The 24,921-nt window shown below is 37.9% G+C and overlaps 1 protein-coding gene across 3 annotated transcripts in view; it reads left to right on the forward strand.

The window, feature by feature from the left end:
• The window catches only part of CHD9 (chromodomain helicase DNA binding protein 9), a 71,841-nt gene that overhangs the window by 34,572 nt on the left and 12,348 nt on the right, over positions 1 to 24,921 (forward strand). For all 3 annotated transcript variants that reach the window (XM_068202710.1, XM_068202711.1, XM_068202712.1), the window contains exons 7-30: positions 890 to 1,007; positions 1,520 to 1,606; positions 2,927 to 3,064; positions 5,213 to 5,334; positions 6,555 to 6,798; positions 7,882 to 8,058; positions 8,880 to 9,023; positions 9,127 to 9,382; positions 10,194 to 10,404; positions 12,385 to 12,580; positions 13,334 to 13,501; positions 14,072 to 14,251; positions 15,576 to 15,686; positions 16,364 to 16,560; positions 17,357 to 17,556; positions 18,014 to 18,173; positions 19,100 to 19,189; positions 19,986 to 20,089; positions 20,210 to 20,327; positions 20,999 to 21,056; positions 21,410 to 21,452; positions 21,611 to 21,830; positions 21,944 to 22,146; positions 22,377 to 23,285. In XM_068202710.1, coding sequence (XP_068058811.1) covers positions 890 to 1,007; positions 1,520 to 1,606; positions 2,927 to 3,064; positions 5,213 to 5,334; positions 6,555 to 6,798; positions 7,882 to 8,058; positions 8,880 to 9,023; positions 9,127 to 9,382; positions 10,194 to 10,404; positions 12,385 to 12,580; positions 13,334 to 13,501; positions 14,072 to 14,251; positions 15,576 to 15,686; positions 16,364 to 16,560; positions 17,357 to 17,556; positions 18,014 to 18,173; positions 19,100 to 19,189; positions 19,986 to 20,089; positions 20,210 to 20,327; positions 20,999 to 21,056; positions 21,410 to 21,452; positions 21,611 to 21,830; positions 21,944 to 22,146; positions 22,377 to 23,285 — 4,454 coding nt within the window. The remainder of the gene's footprint in view (positions 1 to 889; positions 1,008 to 1,519; positions 1,607 to 2,926; positions 3,065 to 5,212; positions 5,335 to 6,554; positions 6,799 to 7,881; positions 8,059 to 8,879; positions 9,024 to 9,126; positions 9,383 to 10,193; positions 10,405 to 12,384; positions 12,581 to 13,333; positions 13,502 to 14,071; positions 14,252 to 15,575; positions 15,687 to 16,363; positions 16,561 to 17,356; positions 17,557 to 18,013; positions 18,174 to 19,099; positions 19,190 to 19,985; positions 20,090 to 20,209; positions 20,328 to 20,998; positions 21,057 to 21,409; positions 21,453 to 21,610; positions 21,831 to 21,943; positions 22,147 to 22,376; positions 23,286 to 24,921) is intronic.

Raw genomic sequence — 24,921 nt, forward strand, 5'->3', positions numbered from 1 at the left:
GAAATAAAAAAATTGAAGGAAAAAAGAAGTTTTTCCATATTTTATTTTAAATTTCATATATATTTTCCTGTCACTCAATTCTTGATGCTGAAAATCCAAGCTTATTTTAAATTTTACATGTGTGAATAATTTAATCAGATTTTTGCTATAATAAATTAATATTTTTGAGTCTCTGGTTCCAAATATTGTTGGAGACCATTTACCTTGTGTTTTTCTGAAAGGGTAAAATCTGTCTTTTCATCTGAGAATAAGTAATCCCCAGATGTACCTTATTTCTAGCAAATCTTTAGAAGGCTTAAAAAATGATGGAAATATACTAAAAAGGGGATGTGAGGAAGAAATTTGTGTACTTCTGTGATGCAATTTCAGAAGGGCTCTCCTGGGGGGCAGGTAGATGCTGCAGCTCGTGGTGCTGCTGGTTCCTCCTCCTCTGACTCGGAGCTTCTGTCCCAGCCCGGTCCGGGGCAGGTTCCTCTCTGCCGCGGGATCTGCTGCTCCTGAGCTTCCCGTGGGCTGGGCTCTGTGATGCAGCACTGCCTGGGGAGGTGGTCACAGGACCTCCATGGAAAAGCCAGATCCAGTATCCGAAGTAATTTATATCTCTGGGTACTTTCTGATAGAGGTGTCAGATTTTAAACTTGACTTGTTTAAGCTCTCCTGAAATAAGCTCGTTTCTCTTTTTAGGACACATGAAAGGAATTTGTGAATCTATAGAGTTTTACAGGTTCCAGCTCAAAAATGCTGCCTTAACTAGATGCTGCCAGATGATTATTTGGAAGACTAAATCTTTGATCTTTATGGTGGATTCTGTAATTTTAACTGTATATTAAAAATAGATAGTAAGCTTTTGCTTTCACCAATGTGTTAATGTCAATCTCTGTGATTTTAGCTCATATCTCCACTGTGAGTGGGCCACAGAACAACAGCTTTTAAAGGATAAAAGAATCCAGCAGAAAATAAAGAGATTCAAAGTAAGGAAAGCACAAAGAGCTCACTTTTTTGCAGATGTGAGTATGAAATAAAAATTAAATAAGCTTTTTTGTTTCCTTATAAAGTTGTGATTAGTAGTTTATTTTATATAAAAGAGATGATTGTTAGGAACTAAAAATGAGCTATTGGTGTTGTTTGCAGCAGAGGGTGGGTTATTTAATGTAATTTAAAGAGCAAGTCTTCTGGAGCCACTGAACTAACCTGTCTTACATGGTCTGAAAGTGAAATTGGTTGAGTAACTACTTAGAAGTTGTAAGGAGGGAGGGATTGTGTCAGTATGGCTAGTTTCTCTAGGAATTCCACAAGACAGCCCTTCATCCCAGAGATCTGGTGTCAAAACCCTCTTCATTGAGTGTTACCCGAGAGAACCAAGGGGGTGTGTGCAGGGGACTGGTGTGGAATTTAAGGTCTGTGCAAAAACCTCAATAATTTCCAACTACCAAATTAATTTTGTGTACGATGAGACCAAGTCTTAGCAAATACCAACTATTTTTGCCTCTCTGCTTATTTTATTAATCTTTCCCTGCAGATGGAAGAGGAACCTTTTAATCCTGACTATGTTGAAGTAGACCGGGTATTAGAAGTGTCTCTTTGTGAAGATAAAGACACTGGTGAGGTAAGTATGTCTTAAAGCAAGCCAGGAAGATACAACTCCAGGTAGTGTTTGACAATTGTAATTTTATCAGATCTCAGAGTAACACTTTAATAATTTTAAAGCTTCAGTAATATTTTTAATGAGATGTTCAGTCTTGTCCTTTCCTGTACTACCTGTGGATTTGAAAGACAAGTCAGCATTTAATAGCTTATATTTTTATTAGTATTAATAGGTCATAGTAGGCCAAGCTTAGATATTGACTGACATAAATGCCAGGTTCAATAATTTTCTTGTGAGTTCCATCAAAAAGCTGATCCCATATACTGTCCTGTCTCTCTGATAGTGGCATGGGGTCACTGGTAATAAAAGCTTTAGGCAACCAGTGATTTGAAGTGCATTGATAGCCACCAGTGAACCTTTCCCTCTGTATTTATCAAAACTCTTTTTTTTTTTAATTTAAAGTACCACTTCTGGAAAGCTATTACACAACAAAACATTCTGAGATTAAAAAAAAAGAAATCAGAAAAGCAAGTCAATCAATTAAATTGCCAAAATTCAGAAAGAGTCTTAGAAAAGGGGAGATCAAAGACTGAGAAGAAAGTTGTTGATTTAGGCTGTTGGAATATCTATAATGCTTATTCTGCTTGTGTGGATAGCAAAATGAGCAGACTTTTACCCAGTGATTTCTGCATTAATCCTCCTAAGGGTTGAGAGTTAGAATGACTTTTCATTGTATGCTGCAGATTTGTCATTATTAAACTTCTAGAAAAAATGTTTTGTCATAAGACTTTCCTCTCAGCTTCTGAAAGGATGACCCTTTATTTCTTTATTTTCTTGACTCTTAAGTAAGATCATCTGCTTTGGTTCCATTTCTTCTGTATGTTGTTCATCAAGTCTGTAAATCCCTATCAGAGTTTTGTTGGTAAGACCTCTGGCTTAGGATCTCTAAGCTTAGGATCTCTGGTTTAGGCCCAGGTAGCTTGATTTGGTGAGTGGAGGAAATGTCCTGGGTCTAGCACTTCTGTAGTTAGTTCTGCCGCCCTGCCCCATTTCCAGAAATACCACAAATACTGTAATTTACCTTTCCTGAGACTAAAGCAAGATTTACTTGTGGGTAAGAGGGATTGAAAAGCACTCCAGAGGTCTACAGAAAGTGGCAGAGTGTTGGGAACCAAGGATAAGTGGTTAGATAACAGGAATCTACATGGAGTTTTTAAAAAATTGTCAGAAATGTGATTTTGATTCCAGCTCTTGTGTAAGCAAGCTAATCTAATAGTAAGGCTTATTAGCAGTGTGTATACTAAATTAAAAACTGATAACATTCAGAATTTTCTTCTGCAGCCTGTTATTTACTATTTAGTAAAATGGTGTTCGTTGCCATATGAAGACAGTACGTGGGAGCTGAAAGAAGATGTAGATCAAGCAAAAATAGAAGAATTTGAACAATTGCAAGCTTCCAGGCCTGACTCAAGGAGATTGGTAAAATTATATCTAATTTACTTGTCTGTCTTGGTAAATCTGACTTAGTTTTCCCAACTTTAAATTCCTGTGTTAAAACATAAGGCTTATTGACATTCTGTGTAAAACATCTGTGTGCCTTGCTACCTAGGAATAATAAAATACACAGGTAGGCATAGATAAATATTCTTATCTTAGTTATTACTCTAAAGAAATAAAGACTTTTGCTTAGGGAAAAAAACTGAAGTGCTGTGACTTTGAGTTTCTAACTGAGCGGTGAGCCACAGGTTGAAACTGGCTATGACAGAAATGAGCAGAAACCAGGATGATGTGTTAACACTCTTTTATAGAGAAGAGTTAAATTTTGTGCTTCAGCACTGAAGGGAATTGGCAAATGAGATCTGTCAAACAGGTTCTGTATTCTTTCCTGCTTTTATTTTTCTTCTTGTTGTTAAAGAGCCAGCTGAAAGGAAGAAAAATACATGTATTAGGAAATGTGTTTTATCTTGAAATTATCAATCTTCTGTCTCTTAGAGCAGGAGAAAGTAAAATAGTTCTATTTCAAGTCCTGTATGTCATTGTCACAGTAGGACATGTGTCCTGCGTGGTGTAGTACAACACTTGTTCTAACTTACTTCTTTTACATAACTAAATATGCACAGTGTTTTAATTTGGAGGCTTTGGAATTTATTTTAATGGTTTTTCCATCTACAGATAATGACAGTAGTCACGATTAACATCTTCATATTATATTGAGTTCATTTTTGTAGTATTTATTTGAAATCCTGACATTTTGGCATGTGGGAAGAAGAGCTTTTATACCTCTGTTACCATATTTGGCTGTGAGAGAAAAAGATGATTAAAGCGCAACTGTACAACTGACATTCATCTCAGCATCAGCAACAAGTATTTTTGCTTCAGGCTCCAGCAGCTACAAGAAATTATTTGCTGACTGCAGCCCTGCAAGCAGGAGCATGGCTGCTCCAGGAGTGGGGGAGTGGACAGATGGCGGCTGGTGGGAGAGGGGAGGAAGCCACAGCTGCTGGGGAGGGACAGCTCCTGCTGCACCCAAACCTGGGCTCAGGTGATGCTGACGCTGGCAGTGCAGAGAGAGAATTCACATGGAAAATTCAGAGCTGCCACACAAGGCCACATGAGTCTCAAGTGAATGCAAGCTTTTATAAATGCTGAGAAATGGGGAGGGGGGGGGGAAGTACAGCTGGTGAGAAAAGCTCCTACTAAAATTACTTCACTTGAATGTGTGAGTTTGTTCACGTTGGGATGCAGGAGCTGTCAGAAGAGTTTTCTGCTGTAATCCTACCTAGTATCAGTCAAAAACTGCATGATTCCACCTCACAGTTGCCTGCTAAGCTAGAGGCTAGCCTGTTCTGGCTCCAGGCTTGTGTGTTTGTTTGTGTATATACATAAATATTTTATACACAGTCTCTCAGCTTTCCTTAGCTTGCGAGGGCCCTGAAGGTGATACAGCTCGATACTCTGTTTTGTCATGGCCTTTGCATCGTGACCCTGCCTGTGCTGATGCTGTTGTGATCAGATCCCTTGGGGGGATCTATTCAGGACACTAAAGCTCTCACAAGTTCACTTTTCTGCACTACTGGCCCTGGCTTCATGCCTTGGCAGTGGGCCAGAGTGATCAGCAGTGCAGGGCCAGTGCAGAAGGGAGAGGGCAAGATCACAGTAACTGTGTAGATGCCCAGACTGCTTCAGCATCAGCTTCCAGAGCTGTCGTAGACTTCAGGGATGTTGTTAATCCCAATACTCAGTTGGCTCTCTTGTAGGTCAGCTGCCTGTTCTTAGAGCTGCTAAAGTAAAACTTCACGTAGTCTTGAAATTTCATCTATGAATAATTTTGTGTGCCCTATTATTCCTGCCAAAGTATTTGTATTTATTTTTAGAAACCAGTTGCTTAATTTAATTGTCATATAGACTTAAATTAATTTTAAAAGTAGCAAGTCATAGAGAAAAATAAATACAAATTTCAGATTTTTGCAGACTGTTAATTAGTAAGTGATGTCAACAATTACACTTTCAAGGTTGAGTAACAACATTATAAATCTAAAGTGATACACTCACAAAATAGTGGGGTTAAATATTTTTGAAAAATAAAGCCTGTATCAATCTGTACATATATTAATCTTTCCCTTAAAGGACCGACCACCTCCAAACTCCTGGAAGAAGATAGAACAGTCCAGGGAATATAAAAATGGCAATCAGCTCAGGGAATATCAACTGGAAGGACTTAACTGGCTCCTATTCAACTGGTACAATAGGTATATGCATGGAATATTTTTAATGTAGATTTTAAACCTTATGGAGTGAATCACTTTTATTGGGGATGGATGCTGTTTTAACTAAATTTATTGCAGCTTCTCTGCTTATAACTAAAAGGATGTAACTGGAACAAATTTCTCTACCTTTGGGCGTGCAAGGATGTTTTATCCACAAAAATTAACAAAAATATGTATGTAACTGACATAACTGAAAATAAGTTTTCAGTGTCTGTGAGGAAATAAAAGCAAAAACAATGAAAGCGCAAGCTTTCACAATTTTTGAAACTAGTAAACACTTCCATCTTTCAAAATGATTGTTAGAAATAGTATAATAAATTACCTGTCTCCAGAAGTAAGGCTAGTAAATAATTAAATTATCTGTGCTTTAAGCTAAAGTGAATTTCTGTGCATTAATCTATGTGTTATGAACAGAAGTATGATCACTTGGAAGATCTTTCCCAGGATGATGTATTTTCTCTGTTTCTAAGTTCATTCTCTGTTAATGTATCTTCTGCTTGCTGTATTTCCAAAGTGCCAGTTGCATGTCCCTTATAGAGATGATGGCAGTGGGTGTAGCATTTTACCATGCATGTTACTCATCTGCAGAAGGAAATTGGATTTTAATTCTCATTCAGGCAGTGCAGAGCTGGCTGACATCTGCAAACAGTGGGAAGGGCTGGAATGTATAGCTGAGGGCAAGCATGGAGTGATGCTTCATGTAGTAATTTAGTTATAGGCATCTGTCTAGTTCTGGAATCAAAAAGGGAAATTTGCTAATGATGCTCTAATGCGCTCCTTTCATGTGAGTGTAGCTGGGATACTTCCTATGTGTGATTTCTAGGGAATCTTCATTAATTCCTTGCAGTTTTGTCAAGGTGAATGTGCACGTAGGAAACCTGCTTAATTTAAATTCCTTTAATTAGGGCAAAGGTAGTCCCAAAAGAATACTTGAATATTTTTGTAGAACTTCACGGAACATTCTGTTCTCAGGTTTTGACAGTGCTAAACCTGATGCAAAGCTTTACAGAAAGGTTTTTTGCACATTCTTTCACCTTAACCAGGGAATGCTTTCAAGGATCTTTTTGCAGTGCCTCAGTTTTGACTGTTGTTGTAAACTGGTGTATGTGAGCTTTGTTTCTGTAAATTGTTCATTTTACTAACAGCGTTAGGGTCTGGACTTTATTTGATGATAGTAACAAATACTTTTTTTTTGCTTTCAGGCGAAATTGCATTTTAGCAGATGAGATGGGCCTTGGCAAAACCATTCAGTCCATTACATTCCTGTATGAAATCCTCCTGACTGGTATAAGAGGCCCTTTCCTGATCATAGCTCCGCTTTCCACTATAACAAACTGGGAGAGGGAATTCCGCACGTGGACTGACCTGAATGTTGTGGTGTACCACGGAAGTATGATCAGCAGGCAGATGATTCAGCAGTATGAGATGTACTTCAGGGACTCCCAGGTATTGTATCCTCACTTGTGTGCAGTAACTCACCCTAAAGATGGCTCAGGTGGCAGCAGTGACAAGGATACTTGACATTATCTGTCTTTCTATCTTGGTGAAAGTCACTTCACGTTCCAGGATGTTACATATGAGCATCTTCAACAAATGCTTACTGGGTGAATTTAGTGGTGGTGTTAGCAGCAAGATGTGTGTGTTGTTTCACTGTGCTGAGTAATTTTGCAATTGAATAGCAGTGACGCTGGTACTCTTGTGGAGATTAAAGTGTACACAGATGGTTGCAGTTGGATCCTGAATTTGAAGAGCAGGGAGAAAAAAAATAATACTGATTAAGCTCTGCTACCTTTATGAAGCTGTTGATTTCCTTTTGCTGGTGTTAACTGTGTACAGTCTGAACTTGCTTTTTTGAAATACACACCATTAAGTGACATGAGAAACACTTAAAACCTATTTAAAGAGGATTTTTTCTTTTTTTATATATTGTGCATAAATATTTTTTTGTAGTTGTCATGGTATGTCTTCAAAATTGATAAAGCTGAGAACTTTGTCTTAATTAGTGCTAAATATCAAAATGACATCTTGCTTGCCTAATGAGTTACTCTGTACTGCCTTGCTGAAGGCTTTACATGCTCTCCTTGTCAGACCAATGAAGTAAACTGGATAAAAAGTTTTCATTTAGTTCTCAGGTGATACTTTGATTACTTACTGTATGACTGTATTAACATTATATCTTGTGATTGATTGACTGTAGAATTTTTCCTGTCACTCTTTCAGATTTTCTCAACATTAAAAATGGGTTTTTATCTACATGCACCTTCTGAAACAGTTCTGTTAGATGGCTATATGTGTGATTTAAAAGGGGTTAAATTTTTTTCTGTTGCTTAGATAATATTGGATTTGGGTCCATGAATAATTACTCATTAGTATTAGTTAGAGAGTTACAAAGATTATTAAGTGTGATGACAAAGGGATTTATAATGTAAAATCCAGTGTCTGGCTCCTGGCAAAATTTCAACAAGGAAATGTGTAAATTGAGTAGATGGGAGGGAATGTAACAAATTGTGTGTGTTGGTGAATTTCTAGGGCCGTATTGTTCGAGGTACCTACAGATTCCAGGCCATTATCACAACTTTTGAAATGATCCTTGGTGGGTGTCCAGAATTAAATGCAATTGAGTGGCGGTGTGTTATTATTGATGAAGCTCACAGACTGAAGAACAAAAACTGCAAACTTTTGGAAGGACTAAAATTAATGAACCTTGTGAGTAATTACAGTTCACATTTTGGTGTTGATTTTAGTTCAGTATAGTATGACAATAAATTAAAAATTTCTTTACATGCCAAAAAAGACCTCTCAAGCAGTGTTTCTTGAAAGAGAACTATTCCTGATACTCTTCAAACATATGTGGTTTTGATAGCTTATGCTGGAATATTTGTGATTAAACAAAATGTGGCAAGTTCTCACTGTAAGCACAATCTATTTCTGATGATACTGTTGCATAGTTTTTGTTTTGATTAGGATGAAAATATAATTTAAAATTTGCTTTTGTTTTTGTGCAATGTGTTAAAATTTAGAAAGTATTTTAAGCAAGTTATTTAACAATAAAAGCACGCGAGTAGTAGAATTTTAAATAGACTGTTTGTCTAGGCCAGTAGTTAAAATTTTACTTTATACAGCTAAAGATTTTTAAAAGCAGATACTACCACGTATCAGATGCATTTTTTATTGCTCCATTATTACTTTCCTATGTGTTCTCAGAAATCCTTTGAGTTGCTGTGTGATACATGCTGTGTATATTTTTCACACTGTAGAGGGGGAGGATTATAAATCTGTGAATGTTACAGGCAAAGTTGAAGTGTTCACTCATTCCTTCATTACAGATGAAGGAAGAGAAAATTTAAAGGGAAGCTACTAGAAAATACTTATTGGTGGTTTTTTAATAAATCTGCTTATCTGTATTACCTGTGTGCTTATTGACACATAGAACTGGTGTTTTCAGGTTTTGATGCTCAGACTTAACACAAACATATTTGCAGAGGTGTGCAGATGAGTTTATGCAAGGTCTTTTTGTCCTTTTCTAGGAGCATAAAGTGCTGTTAACAGGTACCCCACTGCAGAACACAGTAGAAGAATTATTTAGCCTCCTTCATTTTCTGGAACCATTGCGTTTTCCTGCTGAATCTACCTTCATGCAAGAGTTTGGAGACCTTAAGACAGAGGAACAGGTATGAGTTCATCTGAGCTTTAGAGTTCAGGGGGGACTGCCTTTCCATTGAGCTGCAGTATTACCTTCTTTCAAATTCCAACAAACGGTTGTGCTTCCCTTAGGTTCAGAAACTGCAAGCTATCCTGAAACCCATGATGCTCAGGAGATTAAAAGAAGATGTAGAAAAAAAGCTGGCTCCTAAGGAGGAAACCATAATAGAAGTAGAACTAACTAATATTCAGAAGAAATATTACCGAGCGATTTTGGAGAAAAATTTTGCCTTCTTATCCAAAGGAGCAGGGCAAGCAAATGTACCCAATCTGGTTAACACTATGATGGAACTCAGAAAGTGTTGTAATCACCCTTATCTCATCAAAGGTAAATACTGGATGTGGACTGGGTTTTTTTTCCTTATTTTGTACTTTTATTGAAAATATGTTAGAATTTTGTAATAATTTTTCAATATTTTCTTCAGATTTTCCAAGGATTGGATTAGGTGGAAACATTTTTTTGATAGTTACAAGACAAAGTTGTGACATTTGCATAATTGAGGCCTGAAGCTTGAACTTATTCTGTAGGATTTCACAGAACATTTAGAAACAATTATCTCATGGAAATGGTACAGCTCTTTAAAAACAGTATGAACAAGAACTTTTAGGTCTAAGTTTTAAAATGAATGGTTCTTTCAAGTGATATGATCTCTGTCAGTCTTCATTGCTTTTCTCACTTACTAATAACTGGTGTTTTTCCTGACTTGCGAGAAAATACACTTCACACTCCAAAAGTTTTGGCTGTGGTTTCAGAAGTAGTATTCAAAATACTGGTTTTTTGCAAAGACTCATGACCCATTAAAAATATCACAAAGACAAAAGAACTTTTTTTTAGTAATTTTTTACAGTACTTGAGAAGAAGTATTTCAGTTTTTGAAATGTGGATGATGGGGGTTCACCTCATTCAAGGTGTTTTTTCTGTGGTGTTCTGCTTAAAAACTTAAGACTTGTTTTCAAAGCTGATAAAAATAGGTGTTCTTGCTTAGACTTCAGATCCATCCAGAACTCTGTTCTGTCTCCATCAGTACCTAAAGGGGGATACTTAGAATACAGCACTGATTTTGGTAACTTAGATTTGAGTGAATGTGGAGATATTTGTGTAGATATATCCATATATATGGAAATATATTCTTTGATAGGTGCTGAAGAGAAGATCCTTGGAGAGTTTAAAGAAACATACAGTCCAAGTGCTCCTGACTTCCACCTGCAAGCAATGATCCAGTCTGCTGGTAAATTGGTTCTTATTGATAAGCTTCTTCCAAAAATGAAAGCAGGAGGCCACAAGGTCCTGATCTTCTCTCAAATGGTGCGCTGCCTTGATATTTTGGAGGATTACCTTATACATAAAAGGTAAGATTCATCTTCTCTATCCTGTGGTGTATTGTTCTGTGTGAATGGTAGTGCAGATTAATGACAGCAGCCCACCAAAGCTGGGAGTTCTGTTTTCTTTGCTTGCTAATCAGTGTGAACTTTGTGTCCTGTGGTGATTTGTTCACGACTAATTAAAAACTTCAGAGAAAAACTAAAGAGAGGTTGTCCAATTTGAGTAAACCATGTGCCTTCAGTCTGTTGCTTTTTCCATTAAACATTCAATTACGTATATACTGTTTTTACATCTTCTGTCAGAAACCAGGCAAGTTCAAGCTTATCATTGCTTGTCCAAAGCCTTGAGTGTGTTCTTGACTTACATGGTGTTGAACAGGGACCAGATGGGTCCAAGATACAGATCCTTACTTCCAAAGGAATATAAACACAAAGTGATAAACAACTGGGGATGTGGTTTTTATTAATGCAAAAGTGAAAATATTCTTCCTATCTTTGCTAAATTGACTGCTTTGAATTTTGCAGCAGAGCTGAACTGCCAGCCATAAACCTGCTCCTTAGGCTGGCTTTTGCCATCACATGTAATTGCACCCTCTGATTATTACAGACTATTGGCTCCATGGAAACTAAATGCTTATTTGAGCATGTGACTAAAAAAAATGCATTAAACCTTAAACTAGGTTACAATTAATAGTTGCTGTATCAACCTGAAAATCTATAGCAAGGCATAGTTCTTGTTGTTTTACCAGTGTTGCAATGTACACAATGCTTTGTAATTGTCAGTGAACTACATCATAGTAACACAGAGTTAATATGTTCAAAACCAAAAATTATTAATGTTAAGCCTTCCTGCAGTGGATACCGGAATACTGGATATTAGATTATTTTAATATCTGTTTTAGTGGTAGTTTTATATTAAAGCTGTCTATTTGAACTGGAAGTGCAACAGTTTCTGTTTTATTTTAAAAGATTAATTTTAACTTCATAGTGATACTTATAATTCTTCATGGAAAATGTTCCTTTTTCTGAAACGATGTTACATTTAGACCAGTGAATCATATCTACAGGTGGAATCTTTTGAAATCCATAGAAGCCGAAATTTGCTATGTGCTGCCATTTGATTAGAAATGTTGGAGTGCACACATGATCAGACTTAGCACTTAACAGAATTCAGGCCTGTAGGAGATGGATGGCTGCCTGCCAGAATGCCTGTGGTCCTGTGGATTATCTGCTGTGCCATTTTATAGCTGATGAGAAGAAAAATGGTTGTGAGGCTTTTTGATTACTAGGTGCACATTCAGCTTCTTACTCAGTGTACAAGTACAGAAGTATTTGCTCCCTTTTTAAGCATTTTGCTTGATTTCAGACGTTTCAAAGCAGTCCTTGTAATTGTCAAAGGTAACAAATGACAGTTTTACTTCAGGCTTGAAAATTTGCTCGGTTTAGTCTAGGAGGCCTTGATAAAGACTGTTAAAGGTGCTGTCATGTCATTTTTGTTCCATTTCTCTTAATCTTTACAGAATCAATATGCAGTTTGTCCAATGACAGCTCACCAAGTTCTGGTTTCTGCTGATTGCTTGGTTACCCTTGATGTGTTCAGGCAATCTGGTATATAATACAAGAGTCCACTGTCCTGCTTATGTGACCCTAGGCAGGGATCCAAGGATAATACGTGAAAAACTTGAGTGTCCACATAGGACTTCAGGTTAGGGTGTGTTTAAGTGCAACTAAGTAATACAGGTATAATCAGGTAGTTGCTTAGTGGACAAAGTGAAGAAGAACTTGTCTTAAAATGCTCAGTGTTTGGACTTGCTGATGTACCTTGGTACTACAGCTCTGCAAGTTCTGACATGATTCTTGGTTATGTTACCCACTGCTAATCAGAGTCAGTATTTATCCCTTTCATTCACTGCAAAGAATAAATGTAAGCAGTAGAGCTATTCAAAGACTCTTTCAATTCCAGAGCTGTTGGTCATGCCGTGTGTGCTGTGTCTGTGCTGTTCTCAGGTACCTGTACGAGCGAATCGACGGGCGCGTGCGGGGGAACCTCAGGCAGGCTGCCATCGACCGCTTCAGCAAACCCGACTCGGATCGCTTCGTCTTCCTCCTCTGCACCAGGGCTGGGGGCCTGGGCATCAACCTGACTGCAGCAGATACCTGCATCATTTTTGATTCTGACTGGAATCCCCAAAATGACCTGCAGGTAAATTTCTTTGAGCATGGTAGAGAGCCCTAATTAAACCCGATGGATAAAAATTTTATCACTTTGAATATTGTCTCTGTTTGAACACACGTAATTTTGAAGCGTTCATGTTTTTAAGGCATGTCTTTAAAGCTTTTTGACGCCTTCAGTTCAGAAGAGATTTCATTTGGTTGGGAACTTTTCTTTCAAGTCAGTTACTTTTGAAAAACACGGCACAGGTGAAGTCAGTGATTTGATAAAACCCTTAAGAATTGATGACACTGTGAACCCAGGGGCTATATTTTGCATGTACTGACTGACACAGATTATGGAAATAGAGGCGTTCAGTTGAAACACAGTATACAGAAAAGGATTAATATGCATTAAAAAAAAGTGAATTAATCAAATCTTGGAATTGGATGCTGAAATTTAAATAATTCTCAAGTTGCACTCTTTTACTATTTGTATCAGGAGATCAGCTTACTTAGGAGCTAGCATGTCTTTTTATCTGGTGTTACTGCAAGAGAAGTACCAGTCAGGAGCATTCAGCACAGGCCATTCATCTGCATTTTTCTTGCTACACTGTGTTTAGAAAACTGTTCACTATGTAGAAAATGTCTGATTGCTTCTGTTTGCTTAAATGTGTCTTGACTCCTTTTGAGTTCATGCTCCTGTTTTTGGATTGGGCTACGTCAGAAACAGGTTTTTAAAAGCTCAGTATGTTATTCCTAGGTAAGTCTAAATTCTAACTCCTCTCTTCCCTTCCTTCCAAAGGCTCAAGCCCGATGCCACAGGATTGGTCAGAACAAAGCAGTGAAGGTCTACAGACTGATCACACGTAATTCCTATGAGAGAGAGATGTTTGACAGAGCAAGTCTGAAACTGGGACTGGATAAGGCTGTCTTGCAGAGTATGAGTGGAAGAGAAAACAGTGTTGGTGGTGTATGTAGATTTATTTCCTGAAATAACCTTCCTTTTGCTTTTGTAATCATGTGGGAATTATTTAAATTACAGAAGCTGCCACTTTTCCCTTTTTCTGTCATTTGCATCTCCATTCTGTTTTCTGATGTGGACTAGCAATATAGCTGATACAATTTTAAATCAAGTCACTTACTCTGTTAAATCTTCCACTATTTCTTGCCTCATAAAGTTCAAGGTAGATAATGTCAAAGTTAAAACAAGGAGAATAGTTTCTCTTTGTTTCCTTGTATCTTCTCATATTAAAGATAGTGTGTTACTTTAATGTAAGTATGACCAGGTAATTTTTTTAAAACATGCGCATCATGATGTTGGGAATAGCCAAAAAAAAGAGGCATCCTTTTAAAAATGTGTACTGTAAGCACCTAACTTATTCTTTCAGCTATCAGCTAGACTTTCCTCATAGCTTCTAATACTCCACATTTAGGCTTATAGATCGTAAGGCACAGTTAAGTTGTGGAAAGATGGGAAAGAGGAAGAGAAAAGTCTTCAGGGATTTTTTTTGACTGTCTAAGCCTGATTTTATTTGCTCAGATCCAACAACTCTCCAAAAAAGAAATAGAAGACTTGCTTCGAAGAGGTGCCTATGGTGCCATTATGGATGAGGAGGATGAGGGCTCCAAGTTCTGTGAGGAAGACATCGACCAGATTCTGCAGCGTCGGACTAAAACCATCACGATCGAATCCGAGGGAAGAGGCTCCACGTTTGCCAAGGTGCAGAGCAGCAAGGTGTTCTGTGACAGTAAAGAGCTGTAAACGCGGCTGCATGTTGCAGAGCTTAGGCCTTACTTTTAAGTTATGTTTACTTGTGTTTAAGGGCTATGTGTGCGTGAGGTACATATTTTGGTTTCTTGCACCTGTACATTTATGTTAACATGCACATGAAAAGTCAGATTGCCACAGACAGATTCTGTAAACGCCAGGTGCAAGGAGCGTGCTTGAGCAAAGATGAGTAATGGATCTCTGCTGCTTTGGAAAAGGCTGGGGGTTGTGTGAGATCTAATGAGCTGCATTAACCAAGAATATTAAAACAAATTTGTTTATAGATCTGTTTGTATTTAGATACATTAAGAGCAGGGGAAAATATATATGACAATAATTAATAAGGTTAAAAATTAATACAGTTAAGAATGCATTCTTGAAATGCATAAACAAAGGATATATTTTGAACCTTGAGCTTTTTTGGTAAGAATTGCAGAAGCAGAATAAGAAACCTCCTGAAATAGTATTGAGTGGAGATACATATATGTACATGGGAACGGGGCTGAGAGTGTAAAGTATCAAGCAACAAAACTGAGCTTGGGGTGTGGGCACTTCATGAATACAATTGTGAAATTCCAAAAGAATTAAAAAGGCAAAGAAAAAAAATACTTAAAATATCCTAGATATATAAATAATATTCTTAAACAGCAATATTTAAAAATATTCTTTATTTATATGTTTATTTAGGTTTTCTTATATCTTGCTGATTTTGGCTTAAATAAGAAGTAGATTTCTAAAAATCATCATCAGTGTCTTTTTATCAGAAGAGTTAGAAATTTTTATATGTATTTACTCTTTTCCCAAATGCAGTGTATCAGGGTTTTTTAAATGCCTTCTGAAATTAAGCCTATTCCATGCACTCAGGCTTTGATTGTTGGCAGCTTAAACATCCCTTTGAAATTCCCCTCAAGCGAGTACTTCTGTATGAGATGAAATCCCCAAATGCTGATAAGCCTCTTCAAAAGATTCTTTTTTCTTCCATTCAAGTAATTTAGATTCAGACTTAGAAGCAGAAGAATCTTGCTGCTTAATGTTCTTCTCTCCTGATGGTGCATAAAAGTTCATTAGATTTTTCTGATATATTATGGATCTGATTTTTAAAAGTTAAGGGGGAGGAGAGCTTTTGAGTTGCTTTGCAGTGTAAGTAACTTCTAAAGTCTTAACAGCTGCTTGGGAAATTTTTGATAAAATAAGGTCAGGCAATCTTTACGGCAGCGAGGCAAACTACAGACTTCTGATGTATGATGTTGGTAAGCTTTAGTTTTATTTATTACAGGCTAGTTTCGTTGCATCTGGAAACAGGACTGATATTTCACTAGATGATCCCAACTTCTGGCAGAAATGGGCCAAAAAAGCAGAAATTGATATTGATGCTATCAGTGGTAGAGTAAGTACTTTTTTAATGTGGCTTTCTTTTCAAGCATGTGCTTGCTATTGAAGTCTGGAATTGCAGGTATGGGGTTTCTGGTGCTTTTTGATTAATATTTCAACAAATGAAACTTTGTGCTGGCTTATTTGTGCAGGAGCAGTCAGTCTGCTGACAGCTGTAGCATTTCCAGTTTCCCTCCTGTCCAGTGAAAAGTTTAGACATTTCTGATTTTTGTCAAAGCCCCAAACATGATTGAAAGCATGGAATTATTCTGATTGCCCCATTTCTGTGTCTGTAAATCTTGGACTGGAATCTGCAAAATAAGTGACTAAAACCTGTATAAATTTTATAATACTGAAATTTATGTCCTATACTTGAAGGCATTCCCCATGCATTTGATTCAAAAAGGTTTCAGTGCCCCCTTTCTCTTACAAAGGTGCAGAGTAGTCTATGTGAGTATTCAGCTCAGATGAGATACTCTGTGTTGTTTGTAACTAATGTACTGGCATTAGCATATGAAACTCAGTTTTTGTTGCCTTAAATACCACAGAATGTTTTACTTGCTCCATGGGTGTTCAGTGTCTTCACAAAATAACTGAATGACAAGAGGTAGGAAATGTTTCCGAACTGGAGCTGTGCACTTAAGAAAAACTCCCCGACTGTTTCTCTCACAAGGTTTGTTTCTAATTTTGCAGAACAGCCTTGTCATTGATACCCCAAGAATCAGGAAGCAAACTCGGCCCTTCAGTGCTACAAAGGATGAGCTGGCAGAGTTGTCTGAGGTGGAGAGTGAGGGTGATGAGAAGCCAAAGCTCCGCCGGCCGTGTGACCGCTCCAACGGCTATGGAAGGACAGAGTGCTTCCGTGTGGAGAAGAACTTGCTGGTCTATGGGTATTGTGTACATCCTTCTTCATTCTATGAAGTGTTTAAAAATTCTGTGAAGTGTTTAAAACCTTTTTTTTCCATGTAGTAAATTGTATTTGTGGAATAACTTAACTCTATATTGGCAATAACCTGGAGTGTGTGCAGAGAATGTATTTAGAACAGGGATTTATCTTGCACCCTGTAATAAATCTTCCTGACAATTTGCAGTTAAAGAAACATTAAGAAAGAAGGGTGAAAATCTTTCTTCAAATGAGATTACAGCATTTAACATGGGCACTACAGGAGTCTCTCTAAAAATCATTGCAGTAAATGCTGCAGGCAGGCTTAAGACTCCTAAAAAATGTCTGAAATAATGCCTTGGTAGGTGACTTGATTTTCATAATTGTAGAACATCTTGCACTTCTGTGAGGCACAAATAGGAACTGAGAATCTAACCAGTTATTTTAAGCATACTGAAATCAGATAAGTTGATTTGGAAATCAAATCTTAGGCCTTCTCTCGCCCATCTTAAAAGAAAAATAACAGCATTCTTGTCAGAATGAGTTCCCATCAGTTTTGTGTCTTTGAAGTTGAAAACAATCATCCATATTTTTTGTAAAGAGTCACTTTTTGTTTAAAACTGTTAAAATCAGGTGGAATTATGTTGCAAATGTTACTTTCTTATTTCTACTCAGTAACTTAAGCTGAAAGAAAACAGTTAAAAGCTAAGTATTTTAGAGAAAAATTCTCTTTTGTAAGATAAGTCTGTAGCTGCCCCAGTGTTTCACTTCCAGGTGCTTATTTGTGTTTCACTTTGGACTAGGTGGGGTCGATGGAGAGAAATTCTGTCCCATGGTCGCTTCAAGAGGCAGCTGAATGAGCAGGATGTGGAGATAATTTGCCGAGCTTTGTTAGCCTATTGTCTCGTTCACTACAGAGGGGATGAGAAAATAAAGAGTTTTATATGGGATCTCATCACCCCAACAGAGGATGGGCAAACACGAGAGTTACAGAACCACCTCGGTAAGGACTTAATGTGTTTCTGCACGTAAACAGCTTATTGTATGTGTGTGCCTGTGGTACTGGGATAAAAACAGAAAAAGGCCTCTCTGAGCACATCCTACCTGAAATAAATGGGATTTATTTCAAACACACAATTCAGCTGATGGGCAAAGAAGTGTCACTGCTGCTTTGCCTTGGATTTGATGGCTTACTCAAATGGTGTTTGGTGTGAGCTTTCATTTCACTTCAGAAGAACCTATTCTATTTCATGGTAGGTGACAGACAGCACACTCCTCCCCTTCTCCTGTTGGTCCTTACTGGTGTACTCCAGAGATGCACTGAGACACAAAAACACTCACATACAGAGAATGATCTTAGTGGTGTTCCTGCACTGCAGATTCAATACCTGTATATGATATGGGAACTAAAAATATTGTGGGCATCTATATCTATACCTGTAATATTTTACATTATATAGGCTTATCAGCCCCTGTGCCTAGAGGAAGAAAAGGAAAAAAGGTGAAGACCCAGGCTAGCACTTTTGATATACACAAAGCAGAATGGCTTCGAAAATACAATCCAGAGCATCTGTTGCAAGATGAAGGATACAAAAAGCACATAAAACACCATTGCAACAAGTAAGCAGTAGCTGAAGTATGAATGTCTTTTGATGTTTGTTTTTTCTTCTAGTTTCTCATTGTCTTAGACTTTAAAACAGTTGTGGCAGTAGGAAGAAAGAAGTTTTAATGGTGTTAATTTGATTAGAATAAATAGGTTGTGGTGTATTTGGAGGTGAACAGATGATTTCACATGTAAAATAATTCTGTTACAATTTTTGGAGAAACTCTTTTTGTCTATGGAGGGATCTCTTGCTGACATGTTTGGGATGCCTTGCAGCAGCCAAGGGACTCAAGAGTGGGAGTACTTCTCAAAGAGACTGAAAGCACTGAAGTTGCTCAATCTTACATTCTGTTTCCTTGGCACGTTTTCTAGGCTTCAGAGACTCTGAGCTACCAGTTTTTGAAAGCTTAGTCATTCTTGGCAGTGAATGAGCTTGGTTTAGATCAATGATTTTTCTGTAGCAAAACTTGTCATATTCTGCTTGGACAATTCATACAGCTGTAGTCAAGAATTGAGGTAAAGCATGGAGAAGTCATTGGGGTCATGCACCAAATTGTGAGGGAGAAGGAATGGAAAGGTTAAGGGGAGGATGTTCATTGTCAGTCCACTCAATCCTCTCTAAGGACATGTTCTAAGCAGGAAAAGGGAAATAGCACTTTGTTCTTATCAGTATTTTATGAAGCAAGGGAAGAGTGTTCTGCTGACCCTGGTCTTCAGGATTTGAAAGAAATTTTGCAATGAAACAACTTGTAAATGAGAAGACAAGAAAAAGTCTTAGGTCACCTGATATGGATGTTACCCCCACCTTAAAACTGAAGGAAGCATGTTTTAGAAAAATGACTTGAAATGTCTGTGATGTAACAAAAGACAAAACAAAACCATCCACAATTATTGAAAGCTGTTGGAGTTCTAATATTTGTATTTCTCTTTTTTCTTTATTTAGAGTCTTACTTCGAGTAAGAATGCTATATTACTTAAAGCAAGAAGTCATTGGTAATGAATTCCAGAAGGTCTTTGATGGAACTGATGCCAGGTGAACTATACAGAGAGTATTTTTACTTGTTTATTTCAAATGTCAGATGCAAATTCAAGAATCTGCCTAGACCTAAATAAGAAATGTTAAAACTAAATGTGTTTATCCTTGGGTTGTGAGGAACATGTTTTTGTTTTTTCTTTGTTTACTAAACACTTCATCAACTTGACATGAGGAAGTCCTGATTCCTCTTCATGAGTCTAGCTATATAAAGTAAAATAATATGAGTCAAATAGACTGAAAAAGTGAGTGAAAGATAGAATTATGTACTTGACATGATAATTGGCAGGTTTTCCCCTGCTTTTGATTATGTGCTGTGTTTTCCATTAATGCCTTCAGTTTTTTTTACTTTTTTGGTAAAGACAAGTATTGCGGTTTGGGAATTCTTGAACTCACTGCTCCAGGAGCATGTGGCAGATAGAAAGTTGTAATTTGATTCAGAAGTACTAGTGAGAAACAGTCCTTCTCATGCTATTAAACAGTAACACAGATAATCCTTGGTTTGCAATGTTGTGCGAGCACAGGCTGCTGGGAGTTGGTGAAGTTCACTTACAGACTTAGAGAGGAAGAATGTTGTATACTGGCTTTGCTTTTGTATTCTTTCCCCATTACTGGTCTCAAATACAAAATACCAAGGTGTCTGGGTGCTTTATATTGCTGGTTTTAATGTATTTGTGTGCTTGAAGAGAGAAGTTTAAAGTCCCACGTGAAGTAGAAATGTACTAAGAAAAGAAAAAAAATTATTTCTTCCTCTAAATTCTATTGATGTTGGTATGCTATTGGTGATTCTCTTTAGTGAAATTGATGTTTGGGTTCCTGAGCCAGACCACTCTGAAGTTCCTGCTGAGTGGTGGGATGCCGATGCAGATAAATCTCTTCTAATTGGAGTTTTTAAACATGGTGAGTAATGAGAGTAACTGTGTATGTACTTCCTCACACCCTAAAATAAAAACACCCTACACTCAGGTTTGTTTCGTTTACTCTGGAAGTTGAATTTTTGCCACTTTTTTTCCATTATAGGTTATGAAAAATACAACACCATCAGAGCAGACCCAGCTCTTTGTTTCTTGGAAAGGGTTGGAAAACCAGATGAGAAAGCAGTTGCTGCTGAACAGAGAGCAAATGATTATATGGATGGGTATGGAAGGGAATGTTTGGGGGCCTTAAAGCAAACAAATTTGAATTTATATGCTGTACCTTATTTTCTTCCTAACTGGTTTTACATGAGTTTGGTGTCATTGTTATAAGGGATGCTACTTAGGTTTTACTCCCATAGGGTGGAAAAGAGGATTGGTATAACAACTACTGAAGTTTGGGATTTCACAGTTAGGGGAAAAAAGCAGGAACTTGTTATTAACAAGGATTCTACCTTGTGTTGATATGCTAAAAGTGCTCCTTAAGACACTGAAGCACAAAAACATTCAGAGGTGTAGTGCTACAGACCTGTTCAACTTGATTTCAGGTCAGCTTTTGATGTCTTAGTCTTGTGTAGCTGACCAGTGACCCCAGTAGATCAGTGTGAGAATTACTGGTAACTGCTGAAAGAGAACTGCTTTTATTCATTGCCTCATCATTGAGGTTTTTAGTTGTGGTCACAAAGCATACCTTTGGATGATACAGTGACTTGGGGAGAGCAGGATTGAAGCCAAAGCTGCCATGAAATACTTTCTTCATTTCAAACAGAAAATTAAATACAGTATCTTACTAAATTTAAATTAGCTTTGCTTAATTTAAAAGAGTGTAACAACTTTTCAGTTAGTAGTGTAAAATATTACTAAAATGGCTTCTTTTGTGTTGAAATTTTAACAGGGATGTGGAAGATCCAGAATATAAACCAGCGCCAGCACTGTTTAAAGATGACATAGAGGTATAGTAGGCACCAATTAATAGCTCCTTTTAACACTCATTCACTTAGACACTTTGACACACATTCACTTGTATTGTAATACTTCCACCTTTGTGTTGAGCAAATTATTACTTTTTTCCTGTATTTCTCTAAACTGATCAAGCTCACTCTGAGTTTCTGAAGTTGTCTGGGTGGGTGGGAACGGTAGGGAATTGTTGCATAGTTCTCTTGTATGCCCTGTTAGCCATTTATCCAAACTGTTTGTTACTTTTGTTCTTTGTCACATTCAGAAATTGTTGTAGGATGTATGTTTAACTTAAATCTCTGGAGAGGGCTATATTTTAAATTGTGCTTCACTTTTTGTATTTTTACAGGATGATGTTTCATCCCCAGGTGATCTCGTAATAGCAGATGGAGGTAAATGCATAAAACTGCAGATCTGAGCTAGTTTTTGTTGTGTTTGGATTTGTTTAATTCTTCTGATTCTTAGCTAAAACATAATTACCTAGTGTAGAACCACAAACACTAGCAGTAAGCAACTTCTTTCTTTTTCCCATGACTTGGTTTTTGTATAGATGGACAAATGATGGAAGGGGACAAAATCTATTGGCCCACTCAGTCTGCCTTAACAACGCGTCTGCGCCGCCTGATCACCGCTTATCAACGAACGAGTAAAAACAGGCAGGCCCAGCAGATCCAGCCAGCATTCCCAGTACAAACCAGTATGATGCAGCTGCCTTATGAAGAAGCTGCACTAAATCCAAAGATGGCTGCTAAGATTGAAAGACAGCAAAGGTATGTGCAGCATGCAAATGTACTTTTTCAATCCGCCCTTATGTAAAAAATGGTAAAGACATAATGTGTGAAACGGTGAAGAAAAATTTCACATCTTTTTCTTGCTTGTCAAGATGGACAAGAAGAGAAGAAGCTGACTTTTACAGAGTCGTGTCCACATTTGGAGTGGTGTTTGACCCTGAAAGGGGACGGTTTGACTGGACCAAGTTCCGAGCGATGGCTCGTCTGCACAAGAAAACTGATGAGAGCTTGGAGAAGTACCTGTATGCATTTATGTCAATGTGCAGGAGGGTCTGTCGCCTCCCCTCAAAAGAAGGTGGGTGTGTATGTTTTCACTTTTTAAATTTGTGTTGTCAGTGCCTACCTTGAAAAGGTTTTTCTTTCATGTGTTGGAAGATAAAAATGGGGGAGGAAGAATTAAGGAAACCTGTTGAGAGTAAAATTGAAAGCTTATAATGGGGAGACATACCTTAACTCATTAGTCATCTACTTAGAGTACCGGTACGTTGGTTTTGGCAGATTCTCATTTGGTTTGTTTTAATACAGAACTCGTGGACCCAAACCTTTTTATCCAGCCCATCACAGAGGAACGCGCTTCCCGGACTTTGTACCGCATCGAGCTCCTGCGGAAAGTGCGGGAGCAGGCTCTCAGGCACCCCCAGCTGTTTGAGCGGCTAAAGCTGTGCCAGCCAAACCCAGACCTACCTGTCTGGTGGGAATGTGGCACTCATGACAGGGATCTGCTTATTGGAGCTGCTAAACATGGAGTTAGCAGGACAGATTATCATATTCTTCGTGATCCTGAACTCTCATTTATGTCTGCCCAGAGGAACTATAATCAAAACAAAGTGGCTCTCTCGAGGACTTCTACTCCACTCTTGCACCAGTACCAGATGGCATTATCTGCTTCTCCTCTTACACCTCAGTCAAGACTGTCAGATGCTAAAGTGAATGCTTTTGAGGACACAAAAGCTAAAAATGAAAATCTGAAAGAGGACCCTCAGTCTTCTGAAGAGGAATCTATGTCTACAGAGGAGACACAGACAATACTGAAATCTGAACCTTTGAGTCCCAAAAATGGCACCCCAATACAAATTACAGACCATAGACCTAGCGTGAAGGCTGAGACCGACAGGCGCATGGTGGCAGCAAGGACAGAGCCTCTTACTCCAAACCCAGCTTCCAAAAAACAGAGAGTCAGCAAAAGGGGGTCTGACTCTAGCTCTGACTCAGACTCTGACTCAGATAGATCATCCTGTTCTTCCAGGTCATCATCTTCATCCTCTTCGTCTTCCTCATCTTGTTCCCACTCTCGATCTGGCTCTAGCTCTTCATCATCTTCATCTTGTTCTTCAGCATCTTCATCATCGTCCTCGTCGTCTTCATCATCATCGTCATCATCATCATCATCGTCTGAAGAGAGTGATAGTGATGAAGAGGAGGCACAAAAACGTGGTATGTGTGTAGTCTTACTTCTGCAGTATAACTCTTTACTGATCTAGTTTATTCTTAATGGAAAAATGTCTTAAAAAGGCTATTAAATCCCAAAGAAGTAAACTTTATTTAAACATAAAGCTAATGTAAATAAACATGTTTGCTTGATTCTTCCAAGTGAGTTGGAAGAATTTCAGGAGTACTGCTTTTTATTTGTTTCATATCAGTGCCTTGGTGAGGTACTTAGGAAGTGTTGTGATCCCTAAGCAAGGTTGCTGTGCATGTGGTTCATGTGTGGGAGAGTGGAATGGACAGCATTTTCTGGAAATATACTCTGTGTGTGTGTATTCCCTGCTATGGGTTCTTTTTCTTTCTAAACAGATCCTTTAGGTTTCCCTGTTTGTTTTTTCCACTCTTGCTCACCTGTCTATGTAGCTTCCTCATATGTTCTTTCATAAAACCTGCGAGCTTCCTTCTGTCCAAACTGGAGTCATGTCAGCTGCTTTCTGTTGTGAACTTTGCAGTGCCCAAACAATGTTTTTGTACTGAAAATTTTCAAACACTTAAAAACTTTTCAAAAAATTCACTTTAAAAAACTGCTTAGCTAAGACTGAGGTGGCTGCAGCGTATAAGACCATCTAACACAGACACAGTGAAAGCTACAAACTAGAAGCAAAAACCTCTGATAAAGTGAGTTAGAGTTTTTAATAAACCAACCATTCATTATTTAATACACTCCTTACTTTGCTGCTGTGAATTGGCCTCTACTTCCCCCACTGAAACTCAGAATATGGAGAGATTTCTCTGTGTGATACAATTGGTAATAGAGAAGGGAAGAAAATGAAGACAGGCAGTGAGATTAAGAACCTGGTTTTTTCCAGTACCTAAGGGGAAAAGGCATTGTCTTAATCAGATGGATCTCCTTGTCCATGGAGATGACAAATGGAAACCATGGGGTTAATTTACTGGGGAAATGATTAGTGGGCAAGTAAAATTCCACTTACAGAAAATTACTAATACGCTGCTGCCTGCAGCAGGGAAAGGACATTTTAGAGGAAACAGCTGGTATGCAAACAGTAAAACAATGACAGCAAAGGAATGCTTATATAACATAAATATGCAGATAGAGATTGTGGTTGCCATAAATGTGCTACAAGTCCAAATATTAGGCTTGTTTTGTACCAGCTCAGTCTGTTTAGGCAAATAATCCTGCCTTCCACAGACTGCAGAATCTCACAAATCAGTTGGCCTTTTTGTTTTGGTGGGTTTTTTTGGTAGTTTTGCTGTTGATTTGAAGAGATTGGTAAATGCTGGAAAGTTCACTTAACTTCATCTTTTTTTTAATTTTAAGCCCAGGTTTTACTTCATTGGTTGTTCAATGGCAGTGACCCTTTGGAATACTTTCCACATTTGAAACCTCTCTGAAGGGATTGCTGGATTCTATCAGATGACTCAGTACAGAGCTGTTGTTAAGGACAAATCTAATTTCTGAAGAGCTGCCCCTCTTACTCCTTGTGCTGATGTAGTAGTTAGATTTTCATGCAGCATTTTTTTTTGTTGTTTCAAACTGTTTCCCCATGTCGTAGTGCAACTTCTATTGTTGTCTGAATGGAGGCAAAAATGAAATACTAATGATGAAATATAAGAAAGTCAGAGG

The sequence above is a fragment of the Anomalospiza imberbis genome, chromosome 12 (genome assembly GCF_031753505.1).
Source record: "Anomalospiza imberbis isolate Cuckoo-Finch-1a 21T00152 chromosome 12, ASM3175350v1, whole genome shotgun sequence".
Lineage (NCBI taxonomy): Eukaryota > Metazoa > Chordata > Aves > Passeriformes > Viduidae > Anomalospiza > Anomalospiza imberbis.